At 37.7% G+C, this 16,191-nt stretch overlaps 1 protein-coding gene across 4 annotated transcripts in view; it reads left to right on the forward strand.

Annotated features, from left to right (window-relative positions):
• The window catches only part of SHISAL1 (shisa like 1), a 103,709-nt gene that overhangs the window by 66,983 nt on the left and 20,535 nt on the right, over window positions 1-16,191 (forward strand). For 3 of the 4 annotated variants that reach the window (XM_061472055.1, XM_061472054.1, XM_061472053.1), the window contains exons 3-5: window positions 1,518-1,731; window positions 10,747-11,070; window positions 14,336-14,878. In XM_061472055.1, the coding sequence (XP_061328039.1) occupies window positions 1,518-1,731; window positions 10,747-11,070; window positions 14,336-14,351 (554 nt within the window). In that variant the 3' untranslated portion in view covers window positions 14,352-14,878. Of the gene's footprint in view, window positions 1-1,517; window positions 1,732-10,746; window positions 11,071-14,335; window positions 14,879-16,191 lie in introns of those variants that run through there. The other variant, XM_061472056.1, reaches the window with a different exon arrangement.

Consider the following 16,191-nt stretch of genomic DNA (forward strand, 5'->3'; position numbering starts at 1 on the left):
AAATTTTACTAGACTTACAGAAATAGAGTGAGAAATTCTTGAAATTAATGCATTTTATAAAATAGAGAAACAAAATGTTAGGAATAGCCTTTTTCAAGCAACATAGAAAGAAATAAGGATTAGATGGGTAAGGTGCATAGAAGCATTTACAGATCAGCAGGGGCTGTGCAGAGGGATTCAATAGAGTTAAGCTAAATCCGTGCAAGTCATTATTTGTAATCTCTTGTACTGGTAAATTGATACAAAAAAGTATACACCAAGTTACAAGGGTTAATTCTGTCAGTTTAAAGTGAATAACCTTTACTAATTGGTGAAACCTCATGAAGTGATCCATAGCATCACTGTGTCTTTGTTCTCTAATTAGAATAAAAACATTTCACTGCCAAGAATATTTAGAAGTGACTTTTATATTTCACTGTCTGTAGAGTGTAAGGTTTCTGGGTCATCTGTATAGTACATGTAATCTTAAATGATGTCTTAAGGCCTATATAACATAAACTATAAATCAGTTCAAATGTTGGCAGAATGTGGAACCAAATGTTGTCTCTTATAAGGCTCTTCTGATCAACCAGGAAGTCATGTGTGGTTGCTTATGCTTGTACTAGAAGGGATCTATATCCTGCCCCTCTGCAAGCTTTATTAGCTCTTGAAAGCTAAGACAACTGCATGGCTTCCAGTTCAGAGCTGTTTGCAATCAGTAGGCTTAAAGTATGGTCAGAGAGCTTGCATCTGCCCACAGTCTTACCATGTAGGTGTAACCGCAGTGTGCCTGTTGCAGCACAACTATCAGCCTCAAGTCTATTTTCAAGGGATATATATGGAGAGGATTCCACCCCCTCCCCCCCCCCCCAAGAAAAGTTATGATGAAATCAGTGTGACATATTCCTGTAAAAGATGTTCTCAGAGATGTATTAAACATTTTATATGAGCATTTAATAAAGGAGAAATGTAAAAACTCCCATGAAGAGCTGTATTTTTTTAGTTCTATCTATTTGAAAAATCAAGGTTGTTCAGATCTATTACGTTGTTTTGTAACTACTATTTTTGGCAGAATAATCCTTATCAACGAATGACCTTTACACTAGAGAAGGTATTTTCTGTCAAGAACAGTAACTGTAAATCAAACTTTTATTGCAGTTTTTGCACAGACTTTTTGATTTTATGAAGTCATCCCGGGAGACTTAAACATGGACTTTGTTAGTGTTTATGGATATCCATATATTTAGAACAGCAGTATCAAAGCGTTTCTCTAAATATTTTTGTGTTTACTGACATAGAGGGCATTTCTTCCCTTACAAGGACTAATAGTAATCAGAAACAGTTGCAATTAAACTCAAAACAAGAGGTGAAATATTGTACTCTTTTAATACTAAATATTATAATGTTGAAAGTTCTGAAACATTCCTGTTTTTCAGAAATCAGACAATTGTTTAAGCTTAACCAATGAAAAATGACAGTTTATATCATACAGATAACACAAGTGACTCACAAAGCCAATATTGTTCTTTGTTTTACAGTGTTGTCTGCACATTTTCGGGTCTGTGAGCCGTATACGGACTACAAAGGCCGCTACCACTTTGGTTTTCACTGCCCCCGTCTTTCTGACAATAAATCTTACATCTTTTGCTGTCACCATAACAACACAGTATTTAAATACTGCTGCAATGAGACAGAATTTCAGACTGTTATGCAGATGAACTTAACAGGGAACGCAGATGGATATATGCATAAGTAAGTAAATGAGTTTTAAAGTACTCTTCACCAAACTGTTCCTGGTCTAATAACATAGTCTGAGGTGTGCTTAATGATGGAAGCAATTAGAATAACTGCACATACAGAAAAACATTACTAAAAGTTTTTTGCTGCTACAGAACTCCAAAAGGAAAGGATATTTTACCTTTGCTTTTTTGCTTTGACATGGGCTATAAACACTGCTAGGAGAGTAATCACTGATGTTGGGGAACAGAACGTATTTGCTTATATATCAATACTGTGTGGCCTCCTTGCCTGTTACCTGGGATACATCCATGTACTTCTGGCGACTGTCTTCTTAAGACAAATGTCAGTAACTTTGTTCATAAAGAACCAAAGTACCAAGTAGATCTTTGTTACTGATTACCTATTTACAATGACAAAATCTTCACTTGTGGTTTGTCTCTTACTTAGTGTTTTCTACTCTAGCCACACCAATCTGCTACGATTTCTCTTGGTGCAGAAGGCAACTTTCAGCTGATGTAAACCCCCCAGGTTGAATTCTGATCAATCTGCTTTCCCCTGACATTTTTTTCTTGTATGCACTCCCTTCAAAACAAAGAAGGGGAAGATTAAAGACAACTGGAATTTCAGTCTATTGATTTTTGTTTACTACAGGGATTTTCGTGTTGTTTTCTGCAGTGCAAAAGTCAGTCAGTGTGTTGTCATTCATTCCCACGGAAGCAGGTGCAGGGCTGCTAGGAGGCTATGGTGTTGGAATACTTACTGCTTGCAGCTGTGCCAGCAAACTGTCATTTTCCTGAACAGCCCCTGCTTATACAGCTCTACCTAGAGAAGTCTGAATCTTGCATACATGTAGGAGTTGCATACCCTAACTTGACAGTTGTTACATGACAATCACCTATTATAAAGGAGTCTGTGTACTGTGTGGTGTAAAAGAAAGACAAAAATAGACTCTGCCCTTGTAAGATGCTTTATATTAATGTGGATTTATACTGTCTTGTTATTGCATGTGCAGCTATGTCCTCGAGGTGCAATTTGGCCTCATAATGCATCTGAGAACATCATGAGAACATATCACACAGACCACTGGGGAGATACTTCAAGTCTAACGTGCCGATTAAAGACTATACATTTTCTCCACTCTTTGTGAAGTCCAGACAACCTAGAAACTGGTAGCACCCTCACCTGGGGCTATTCAACTCTGTTAATATGCCTCTAGGCAGCCTTCTGGAGTTTATACCATAGTATGCCCCAGTGCCCAAATGCAATGCATAGTCTACTCTTGCTCCATGGTAAAAGTCGGATGCGCTTCCCCTTTGTTTACTGGGATGACTGTGCTACATGGCAGCATCTGGATGACTGCCTGAAAAGAGGTCCTAACAGGACTCTTAGTACAGAAGGGTTATGCATACATTCACAGACAGAGCCACAAACTGCTTCACACTCAGAGTAGTAAAAAGAAAGTCTCAAGAATGGAGTAGCATGGCTTTTGCCCCCACACGCAGTTCTTTGTCTTGCACACAGCAAATTTCTGTCTTCCCTTAATGTTCTGTAAACCCTGCACCAACCCTGATAAGCAACCAAGTCTGCCTAACAGGCAACTTCATCACAGAGTATGGGATGTGGCCAGATATTACTAAGGTAAGGTCCTTCTGTTCTTTTCACTAACAACCTGAGTAGAGCAGCCCAGCAAAGAGGTACTTGGGGTGTTGGTTGATGAGAAACTGAGCATGAGCCAGCTTCAGTGTGCACTCCCAGCCCAGAAAGCCAACCATGTACTGGCCTGCATCAAAAGGAGCGTGACCAGCAGGTCGAAGGAGGTGATCCTGACCCTATATTTCACTCTTGTAGGACCTCACTTGGAGTAGTGTGTAAAATTCTGGTGTTCCCAACATAAGAAGGACATGGAAATGTTGGAACAAGTCCAGAGAAGATCTATGAGGATGATCAAGGGGCTGGAGCACCTCTTGTATGGTGACAGACTAAGAAAGTTGGGGCTGTTCAGCCTGAAGAAGAGAAGGCTGCGTGAAGACCTCATAGCAGCCTTCCAGTATCTGAAGAGGACCTATGAGGGTGCCAGAGAGGGACTCTTCATTAGGGACTGTAGCAGTAGGACAGCAGGCAATTGGTTTAAAGTTCAACAGGGGAAGTTCAGGTTAGATATAAGGAAAAAGTTTGTTACTGTGAGAGTGGTGAGGCACTGGAAGAAGAGGCAGAAGAGGCACTTGCCCAGAAAAGTTGTGGATGCTCCATTCCTGGCAATAGTCAAGGCCAAGTTGGACAGAGCCTTGGGCAGCATGACCTAGTGCGAGTCATCCCTGCCCATAGCAGGAGGGTTGGAACTAGGTGATCTTAAGGTCCTTTCCAACCCTAACATCCAACCTTAACCTATGATTCTATGAAATAGACAGAGCAATCAGCCCCTTTCCAAATCAAGCATGCAGAGGAACAGGTACAGTCTGATTGCAAAATATGCACTGGGATATAGAACATTTCTCTGCCTCCTGCATTCTCTGCTTTCATGTCTGCTCACATATGTATGTGTACACACACATGCACACCCCTTGCCCATCCCCTCCCCCCCCCCAATAAATTATAGGGCCATTGTGTGAGCAGTTCCTCAATGGGGAAGATGTAATTTGGTATTCTATGAACTATAATATTGATTTTAATGAAAATATTCAGGGAGTAGTGTCAGTATTACATTATTTTCATTTAGCCATCGGTTTGATTTGGAATTTTGGATTTGGGTTTTGTTTGTTTGTTTGCTTGTTTTTTTTCCTTTAAAAAATCAGCTCATTCTGTTGTGATGGAGAAGGAGCTACGTCTGTAGTCTCTGTTGGTAAGATTCATGGTTTGAGGCCTACCTACACACTATTTACCATGTATGTTGCCATCCAGAATTTCCTGTGGACATTTAGCTGTGTGCTGATCTTTTGCCAAGGTGTGTGAAATCATGCTAAATACAATAAAAGGGTTCTGGAGATGTAGCTTAGAGAAATGAAAGAGTGGAACTGATATTGCTTTTCTGTCACTTCCTGAAACATCACTTCTGATATCAGTCAGGGTTGGGAAAATGGAGACGCTAACTTTCTACGTAAAAATCTACCACTGTAGTGAGATAGAGGGAGAGAGATCTCCTCACTCTGAACTCACTGAGATTACTAGAAAACTGACCAGTAATTTTAGTATGCTGTAGAAGGGCAGAAAAAAGTGAAGCTTAGATGCCTACATTAAAAATATTGTAAAAAGCATTTTAGTACACTCTGACTTTATTTAACATATACGGTAATTTAACTTTATTTGGATTCTAATACATCCAGGGTTCACTTTACAGTAACTCTTTGTTTGGATCTAATTTCACACACCACTGAAAAAAAAATTCTAATGAAACCTATTTTACTGTGGCTGGGGAGAATGATTTAGGGTAGGGGAGTAGCTGTGAACTGAAAGAAAGGATTATAGTTTTCAGGGAAGAGTGATTCAATATTATTACTTGGTTTATTTCAATATTATTATTTGGTTTATTTTTCCCCTTGGCCATTCTTGCGATCATCAAAACAAGTTTCATGTTTTATAATACAGTTGAGGGAAAAATTAATGAAGTGACTTGTAACTTCTTTGTTGTTGCACAGCTGAAAAAGCACATCTGTCTTCTACAGTCACATGGTATAACTATAGCCGGGTTTATTTACATTTTTCCATTACTATAAGAAAAAAATTCTATGTTTTTAAAAGTGCATAATACTGGGCTATTAAATCTTTGTGATTGTGCAGATTAATCAGTCTAATATTTTTGAATGTGAAAAATTCACTTAGTATTAAATATAGAAATACCAATGGTGTCTAACAGATAAGTTCTGCCATCCGAAGTATTTTTCCATAAAACTTTGCCTAATAAGTTAAGACATTCACTTCAATCTAACATTCATGCCCTCTCAGATTTTCTATCATGCATGTTTTGGTCGATTATCAGCAATATTACTATCCATGGGGTGCTTAATCTGATACTGGAACAGTGTTATGGCAGTCTGTAATGCATCCGTGTTTTTCCTTATCTATTATTCTAGTTTTTCAGGATTGAATGGCTTTTGCACACCACACTGCAACATTGCACCAAAAGCAATGTGAGGATAAAATAGCACAGGTACAGTACATCCCCTGCAGAGCTGCCATTTGCTTAAATATCTCCCAGAAAGTCATGTTTGCAAGGAAGCAAATAAATAAATAAATAAGATTGTCAATTCCACTACCAACTGCTGCAAAAATATGCAATTTAGCTGGGAAGACCTTTTAGGTACTACAGTAACAGATTCTGCAGGAAAACATTGGGTTGGGAAAATACCTTGAGATAATAATAAAAGCAAAATAGAAAAAAATATCACATTTAAAGTATATACAGAAAAACTGCACAGATTTCCACAGTGTTGGAAGCATGAAGCATTTCCTGGGATGTAAGCTTGCATTTCCTTAAGGCAATATTGAGAAGGTGTTACTACTCCGAGTAGCAGCCCTGTTTAAAGAAAATAGGGAAAGAAGCAGTTTCCATGGCCATCTGCCCACATTTAAACTCTGCAGCTGTAGAATTCTGCTCACAATTGTTCTGATTTGTTGGTTTTTTAAGCCTGAATTCCCAAATTAACTATTTTCTGTTCATGTGCTGCACATAAAAAAAAACAAAACACAAACTCTTGTAAAAGAGAAATATATCCTGGTCCTAACCTGCTTGTCATGTCTCAAAAAGTTAATGGATTAGATGGAAGGAGTCATGTGGGTAATAACAGTAATAGAAGTACCTGACTTTTTATTTGCATGTAAGGGTGTTAGAGAAATCTAAGCAAGGCTCTGTAGATGAAATAGGAGGAGATAGATGGTAAAAGAATTTACTGTTCTCAAAGAGCCCAGTTCAAGGCTCCCTGAAGTCAGAACAAACCTTTCCACTTATGCAAGTGGGCTCTGTATCAAGGCTAATCCAAATACACACCATACTTCCTTAAAAGATGAAGTGTCTTAAAAAAGCGACCTACTAAGCTTTTCTGGTGGTCTGTGAATTACCCTGTTTCACAGGGAAGCTGAAAGGAAATTGTCTTGTAACTTATCCTCCAGATTTAGCTTTTGTATTTGAGTGCCAGCAGCAGTAGAAGATGGAGCAACACAGCTTTAGAATGAATTTTTAGTGTTGTACCGCTAAACATTGTGTTGAGCCTAAGCAGAATCCTCCAAAATAATTGACTGGGATGAGCAAGAGAACTGGCAGGGCAGGGCAAGCTACCCAGGTGGGGAAGTGGAGAGGAGATACAACCTCACCGAAAAAACTGATTATACTTGATTGTCCCTGTGAAGGAACAAACCCCTGCAATTTGAATCTTGGTAAACTTGGAATCTTTTCACACTTTATTTTTAGTTTAAATGAAAATTCTACACAAAAAAAAACCAAACAGGAAAATCAGATTGCAATATGAAACTTTAACAATTAAATCATTCAGTTCAGTGAAATGAGAGCAAGTCTTAATTGGTTTTTGATTCCAAGTTCTCTCTTCTGTCTCTGGCCTTACAGAGTAAGAAGTTTGGTCTGTTTTCTAATTAAGACATTATCTTAATTTGTAGGGGAATTTTATTTTTTCTATAATTAGTAGCCATTACATCCTAATAGTCTGAGAAAAGGAAAATATCAAAGTATGGAATTACCCTCTGTGTACAAAACATGCTACTTATTAATTTTGCTTGTGATTTTTCACAGGGCCCTCTTGATAGTCCTGTTGTCCCATTGTTTGTTAATTAAAGCAATCCTTCAATTTGTCCTTGTGAGAAACAGATGTTATTTAGAAGGAGCAGATGGATAACTCACATATGGCATGATTTATAAATTGTTGCTTTAAATTGGAACATTCAAAATAGGTCTAATTTTGCTAACCAAAATTTTGATGGGTGAAACTAAATACCTAAAATACAAACAAATTCTTTTAAGTTAACTGTAAGAAGAGTTCCTTGCTCTCATATTGTTGTCAAAACAATTTCCATTCTTGTTATAGATCAAGTACAGCTCACCTATTAGTAAAATGGATCCTACTGGTATTAGTGATGAATAGGATTTCTTACAGTGTATTTCTTCCTGATTTCTCCAGGCTTCACTTCCATTTTATTTATAGTAGCAGAAAACTTGTAACAGTTTCTGAAACTGATTTTTCTTTTTCCATTCAAAGCACTTGATTTATTTTATTTCATTTCATTGTATATTATACTTGGTTTTGGAAGCATCTTTTCAGTTGCTGCAGAAACAAACCTCTATCATTCCTTTCCTCAATCACTATTTCTTTGACGAAATTGCAGCTATTTTGCGTACAACCTGCTTGAGTTTTAATTACTGCAGAGTCATCAACTGGGGTAGTCCCAAGCACAAATACAGGCTGGGTGGAGAACAGATTGAGAGCAGCCTGGAGGAAAAAGACTTGGGGGTGTTGGTTGATGACCCAGCCGTGTGTGATCACAGCCCAGAAAGCCAGACGTATGCTGGGTGGCACCAAAAGTACCGTGGCCAGCAGGTCAAAGGAGGTGATCCTGCCCCTTTGCTTTCATGAAACTCCACCTGCAGTACTGCATCCGGCTCTGGGGCCCCCCAACACAAGAGGGACATGGACCTGTTGGAGTGAGTCCAGAGGAGGCCATGAAGATGATCAGAGTGATGGAACACCTCTTCTGTGAAGACAGGCTGAGAGAGTTGGGCTTGTTCAGCATAGAGAAGATTCTGTTGAGACCTTGGAGAAGCCTTTAAGTACCTAAAGAGTGCCTAAAAGGAATCTGGAGAGGGACATTTTGCAGGGGCATGTAGGGATAGGACAGGGGGCAATGGTTTTAAATTGGAACAGGTGGATTTAGATAAGATATTAGGAGGAAATTCTTTGCTGTGGGGGTGGTGAAGCACTGGCACAGGTTGCCCAGAGAAGCTGTGGCTGCCCCATCCCTGGCAGTGTTCAAGGCCAGGTTGGATGGGGCTTGGAACAACCTGATCTAGTGGAAGGTGTCACTGCCTGTGGCAGGGAGATAGAAGCAGACGATGTTTAAGGTCCCTTCCAACCGAAACCATTCAGTGATTCAGTGGAAAGAGAAGAGTTTTACCCCAATAGGTATAAATGCACTGAAAGTCAAGAGTGACGCTGCTGAGAAGCCTGCATTAATCAGATCCTGTTGTATTCTGAAGTGTCTGAAATGCAAACATTTTAATGCATTACAAATATCCAACCACTGTTGTGTGAAGTTAAGCATGAATGTGTAAGTCTTTAGTAGAGTGAAAGACTCTTGAGTTAAAGGTTTTCAGAAGCACTGTATTTTTTCTACTTCTAATCCTCCTGGAAATATACTGAATTTGTTTTTAAATCCTAGGTGTGCGTAATCCTAAAATTACACAGGGGTGGACCCATTAGCATTTCTGACCTTCCTTTTGTTACTTACAGTTATTTGCTATGGAAAATCATTTCTATCTGATTTTTTGTTTCAAATCCTCTTTTATTTTTGGTTTGGGTTTTTATTTTTAAAGTATAAAATGAAAGAGTCACAGAGAACTTTAAATGGAAGTGAAAGTTCAAAGCAGAGACTTGAAATGTTTTACATCTGAAAAGGCTTGGGACATGTTTTTAAAAAGCAAAAATATCTTTCTGGCTTGCATCTCTAGGTCTTCTCAGCATTTTCATTCTCAAAGCACTTCTGTTTTGATCAATGTTCTGATAAAATCCAGTTCTCTCAAAGTATTTCTGAATGTGAAAGAAATCATGGTTGAGTGTGTGTTCAAATTTAATTTATGTAAGTTTAGGATCATGTAGATGTGAGTTGCCCACTTTTTAATTCAGTGCAATTTTCCTCCAAGACTGTCTTCCTAATGACATTTTTTTTGGTAGTATCCCTTCTGCTTGCTGTTTATTTCACAGTCTCTGGTACACATACTTCCATATTAACTTCTAGGTCCAGATTAGCCTTCTTTGCTGTATATCTGACAGTCCCATTCTTATCCATTTCTTTCCTTCTTTGTTCTGACCTCATTCTCCTCACTCACAGAGTTTCCAGTCCAAACTGCATTTACACCTGACAGTCATTTTTCTTTTAATAATATTGCATCTCCAGCAGGGCTTTAGCATTTCTTACCCTTTTGATCTCTAAATTCTTGATCCCTTATACCTGTTCCTCCCTCGCCCCCAGTTTCTTTTAATATCTTTAGTCACCTGTCATAGCTTTACAGCTCTGTGCACCATGTCAGCATCTGATAATTTTCATGGCTTTTACCTATATATACACATTACAACTATACAAATGTATACTTATAAATGTAGTACATATTTTCCTTCATGTGGAATGTATTGTATACGATCTTGTCTATGTTATTTCTTCTTTTTATATTACTCTTCAATTTATTACCAGCAAACTAAGGGATCTTTAATAGTTGCTCTTGGAAGCCTATACTTCTACTAGTACCTACTGTATCCAGCAATAATTAATTATTACATTCAGAGCAAATCCAAGCACATTAAACATCTTTTAAGACAAGTGGTTTATAATATATGTCAGCAGTGAAAGTTTTCAATAGTGTAGACACTCTTCAGTCTCAGTTTTTAAGCATATTTTATATGTTTAATACCATCACTCTCATAAATGCCCTGTCACATTCAGTAGGGTGACTCTGGGAGAGAGAATTTGCAGAGTAAGGCATACGATCCATCAACCAATACATAAGCATCAAAGCTAATTGTACATCACACTTATGTGCTGATGCAAATACTCAGATGAGAGGGAGAAATAAAAATGTTTGTGAGACAGGGTGACTTAGTTTTTAAAAACCTCTTATTTCATGCATATAGCAGTATTTAGATTGAAATAATGAATAATTTTTAAGGACATATGCTTTAGAACAGAATTTTTGTTTCACCCTATTATATTATATTACTATTATAGTATGTTATATATGTTATCTTTGACAAACTAATGCTACAACCATTACTGATATATAGATAACTTTTATGTTTTCTCTCTTTTCTTTCACAGCAACTACAGTGCACTGTTAGGAGTGTGGATCTATGGCTTTTTTGTGGTGATCTTGCTTATACTGGACCTTTTATATTACTCTTCAATGAACTATGACATTTGCAAATTTTACCTGGCACGGTGGGGCATCCAGGGAAAGTGGATGACACAGGGACAGAGCCGATGGATTAACCCTGCTCAGGATCCAAGCCAAGTACAGACACAGCCTCAGCCAGAGACACAGCCTCAAACTCAGACACAGCCTCAAACATCACAGACAGTGCATACTTTAAAAGGAGATGCTTTAAGCCCACCCCTGATGACTTTTCAGAGTACATCTGCCTGGTAAGTAAATTAAGCCATATTGTGATAGTTTTTGACTCTGTAGTTTAGTAGTGTGAACAGTCACCTGTGTTTAGAAGTGCCTTCAAATTCAGGCTGAATGACACTATTTCTAGCACATAATTCTTTATATCATGAATTGTCTTACAGAGTTACTGCGTAGGAGTGATTTCTTAATCTGGAATAAAAGTCATCTTTTAATATTGTTCTCGGAGAAACAGGTTCTGGCATATTTTTGTGCTAAATAGTTTTACCACTGTATGATACAAATAAACTGAAAGTCTTTGTTCTACATCAACCATTATAAAATTAATTTTAATCTAACATCAGAGAGTAACTGCTGTGTGTATCTACGTGTCTGTTGGACTTGTTTTAAGAGTTGCATACATTGCAACACTGAAATAGCTTCAGTGTGAGATATCACGTATCCACACTATTTGTGGTATGAGATGCAGAAAAAATACAAAAACAAACCAGGTTAGCTTTTTTATATGCATAGCCAAAAAAAAAAGGCATAGCTTGATCTGATTTGACAGAGTGAAACAAGTAAGCTACTGCAAAGTTAAATCCCACAAAAACAAAATAAAGCCCCCCAAAAAGCAGACCAAATCGGGGAGACATAATTCAGGAGCAGGCAGAACATGCAATATAAGAAGTTAATACTGATAGCTGTAGGACAAAATGACATTGAATGATTTTGGACTGTTGTTACCAAAAAAAACAGAAGCAAAAGAAAAGAGCTGAATATAATAATGCTCTAAATAAGCTGTCAAGAAAGGCATCACGTTTTTTTCTTTGCAAGAGACCATAAAGATTTGAAAGGGGGCAGAGATAGGACAGATAGGTGTATATTTTAGAAGGGTAAGTCCTGAACCCTTGCATAGCACTGTGTTGCAGATAGGGTTGTGACAGCAGTAATCCTTTTATTTCATAACTTGCCTTTTAATTTTAAATGTAAATCTAGAGCAAACAGGGTTGAATATTTTTTGTAATAGAAAAGGTAGTGATAGTTTGACACAAGGACAAGAATCAGTGGAAGAGGAGTGTTTTTTTTTGGCATGGTTGTCAGTGGTGGATACATGCAGTACAGATTTAAGGGTTATTCTAGCAGGCCTTGCCCAATAGAAGAGTCTAACAGTACTACTTAAGATGGAGACTTGCTTGTGTTTAGTTGTAAGCACTCTTCTTTTTACTTCTTCCTCTTTTCTCTTTTTTTCCCCTAATTCCTTCAGCTTTTTTTGTACATTGATTTCCCAGTCTTCATTCAGAATTGCCATACAGGTTAAGACCAGCATATGCAGTAGTACAATAATTCTATTCTAGCTCAATACATGTGCGTGTGCATATGGGTATATAAAAATCCATACTGATTGAGTGAATGTATACACATATATAAAAAATATTAGCCACATACCAATTCCTCCACACCATTACAAATTAAAGGAAATTATTAGATAATTCTGGGAGTATTCTTGGTCACTTTCCCTTACTGACTGTAAGTGTTCTGTCTCTTTGCTTTTTCTCTTTTGAAGCATTAAGCGGGGAATGTATGTTAGGATCAGGTGAGCATATACCATATGCTCCTTTTCCTGCGTTTGCAGGAGATGAGCATTGATAAGTCACCCCAGTAAACCTCATCCCTTCTGCAGTGAACTGTCTGTCTGTGCTCCCCTCAGTTCCCATAAAATTGTTTTGTTTTCTAATCCTTTCATTGCTCAATGAAAGAAATAACTAGATGTTTCCTTAGCAAAACTATAATTTTCCCTTGTATTTCAGTATGTAAAACACCACAAGAGATGCCATATTTTCAAACTTATAACCTGCAATTTTTGAAATTCACCATTGCTGACTGATGACTTGATCTGAGTTGAACAGATAAAAAGTAACAAGAAAAAGGCACTGGTGATCTCAGGCAAGGTGTTCAGCATGTGAAAGAGGTTTTTGAGTAAACAGTTCCCTCAGAAAATTACAGACTTGTGTATTATAGCAATGGCTAAACCAGTGGGGATTAAAAGGAGGTTGCCTGGCTATTTATTTCTCCATTAGATAATCTGCAGATTACATACATGAAAATACAGTAATTTTGCTATATAGAAAGTCTCAGAGTCTGGTTCTGCTGCAGTCTATATTGAATGGGTTATGTCAGTACTTCTAAATATGCAGTAATGCTATCAGTGAAGAAATGCAGTGGAGCTACTGGAGTTATAATTTCCATCACTGATTTTTTAATTACCTAATCTATTAATATCTTTTTGTATTTTATACCTCAATTTCCATTCTTCTAGGTGATGACACCAACCTCTTAAATGTTCTGATAACAGCAGGTTTTCAACCTATAAAATCAAGTTTTCAGTTTGCATTGGCATTGTTAATGTGTCCTAAACTTGTCTCAGCTTTTTCCTCTGTAAAGAAAATAAGCATTTTTCTTTAGTACCTCACAAGCATGGTTATATATATGTGGCATCATACCATAAAAACATTTCCTGTTTACTGATGAGTGTTTTGAAAATACAAAATAGATTCTTTAATCCTGTGAGAGATGCCTATATCCCAGGGCATAAAAAAATACTGCTAAAAACATTTCCCAAAACAGTCTTCAAGTTTTCATGACGACAGATGTTGAAGTTGTTAGCTTCCTGTACTACATCTATTCTAGTACAGTTAAAAAAACATGCCCGTTCTAGAAGACACTACATGATCATAATAGGGAAGTGATTCTTGCACATCAAGAATCTCAGCAATGCCAAAGACTTTATGTATCCTTATTGTAGAGAACTGACAGTTTAAAAAACTATGCCAAGAAAGATGGCAAGATTAATCTGCAGTTTGTAAAGCAGTTTGGGATCTTCCTGGATTTAAAAACAAAAATATGTGATTTTTATTTTGTTGTTTCTTTCTGTGTTCTAATTTAAATGCTATAAATTGGCAATGAAATCTATGTTTGAAACAGGTATGCGAGAGAGAAATATCAAGCAAGTCATAGTATGTAGCGGGTAGAACCATCCCCAAGATGTTGAAAAATTTTGTTGTGGCAGATCACTTTATTGTTTACTTGAGTAAAAGAGGACCATGTATAGCCATAATATTATTATAACTAAAGTAGTCTGGAATCCATTATACATGCTGCTGGCTGCTCTGCAGAGAGCTTGCAGTGTTGTGCAAGGACAGGAAGGAAAACCATTAATCTGAGAGCCCGATTTAGAATAATGTTTCTTCATTATGCAGTGTATGGATTTTGCAGCCCAACTAATGTTGATTTCTTCTTTAGTATGGAAACCATCTGAGGTCTGTCCAAAGGCCTGTGTGGTCTGAAGGTCCTGATGGATGTCCCTTCTGCAACCCAAACACCATCACAGTCCTTAAGTGAATGAGCTTAAATAATTGTGGCTTGCCTCATGGTGGTTCCTCCAGGTCATGGCTGAGGTGCATCAGCTGGGCCCTTCCACGTTAACTGCTCCATGTAAGAATCTGCAGTCTGGTTAGCCTGAGCAGGCTTTTAACAGCTGGATATCGAAGAGCAACAAGCAGCAGGCAAATCATTACTGCTGCTCAACAAAATACGAGCCAGGGAGGCAATAACATGAAATATTGTAAGTTGAGGAATCAGAATTCTGACTAGTGAAAACACTTGTTCTCACCCTCATGAAAATATTGTTAATTAATAATGACTAGAAAAGGTCAGACTAGCAAGGAAGAGCACAAAAGAGGAAGTGTGCCAGGCAGTCAGGCAGAGTTTCTCCAGATACTTAGTGACTGTGCTGTGTAACATGTAAGAGGGGAACAGATCTCTCTGCCTTGCTCTGGTGAGGTTAAGCTCCTCCCCGCCTCATCAAGGATGCAAATCACAGGGAATACCTTCTTGAAGTCTAACTTTTGCCTTGCTGTTCCCTGCTTTTCTGCACAACAGCAACATCTGCTCTGTATGTAATCACACATGTTATGCTACAGGACTTACAGTTTTGGAAAGCTGCTGGCTGTCCAGAAACACGAAAAGTATCAGCCCAGCAGGGTAAGCCAATGCTTATTTCCTTTATGCAGTGGAAATGGGTTAGACAAAGGCAAGTCTATTTTACTTCCTCTGATTACATGTTGCAATCTGCTTCTGCTGTGAATTCCTCTGAGTCACTTTGCCTTTCAGACAACGAATAGGATAGTTTAATTTTTAGCATGCTGCTATTCACCTGCTACTTGACACCTCTTCAAATGACTACCAAAGTATTCAAAAACAAAGAGAAAAAAAAGCCTATAAAAATATTAAAATGGCAGTTTAGAAGCCAGCAGGTAACTGAGCATGTCCACAGTAACTGAATAGAACCCCAAAGGAATAAATACTTTCCTGATGGTTAAAAAGACTACGTGAAAGAATTCCCTTTGATACCAAATTTTTAAACAGGATACAAACTATCACTGCAGCAAATATCAGCGCTCAGTAGATCCTCTGCTGCAATAATTTTTAAGAGCTGTGCATGCAGTCTTTTCTGAGTCATTTAGCTTGGGATATTGGCACTGAAGTGGGTCAGCTGTGCAGTGTGAACATGGCCATAGTCCACCGAAAACATTAGATGCTGGGCTGGCAGGATGGTTCTCTGCAGAGGCTGCTCAAGATATTTACAATAGCAAAGTGAACAAAATCTGCCTCCTTCCATTTTAAGAGTTTTGAAAATAAAAAAGGTCTTAAATTTACACCTCCAAAATCGCTACATTAAGCAGAAATATAATCATACTGTTACAAAGATGAGGTTTTTTTCAACATATGGCAAAGCATATTTTTTATTTACAGCCCTTATGTAGCTTTTATATTATGCTCAGACTAAATACAGCAAACTAGAGCACTAATAATGTTTTTTAAAACATGGAAAGAAATAAAATTAAATGCTTTTATAGTGCTTTTATGCAAGAACTCTTTGGGAATTAACATCATCTGAAGAATCTGTCTGGTAACAGATGATAGGTGTGTCAGAAAACATTTACCATTATGTGTATGCCTCCATTTCCTTCAAAATATATTGAGTTAGAATAACAGATATAATTGTATATATCCTCTTGGAAATATTCTTGTCTGTTTTCTAGGAACTGCAATTCCTAGAAAAACAGAAATTGCTTAATAACAAAAGCACAGCTAAG

Source organism: Pezoporus flaviventris, unplaced genomic scaffold (genome assembly GCF_033815535.1).
Source record: "Pezoporus flaviventris isolate CSIRO_AGI_PZ_B2104156 unplaced genomic scaffold, CSIRO_AGI_Pfla_v1 ptg000070l, whole genome shotgun sequence".
Classification (NCBI taxonomy): Eukaryota; Metazoa; Chordata; class Aves; order Psittaciformes; family Psittacidae; genus Pezoporus; species Pezoporus flaviventris.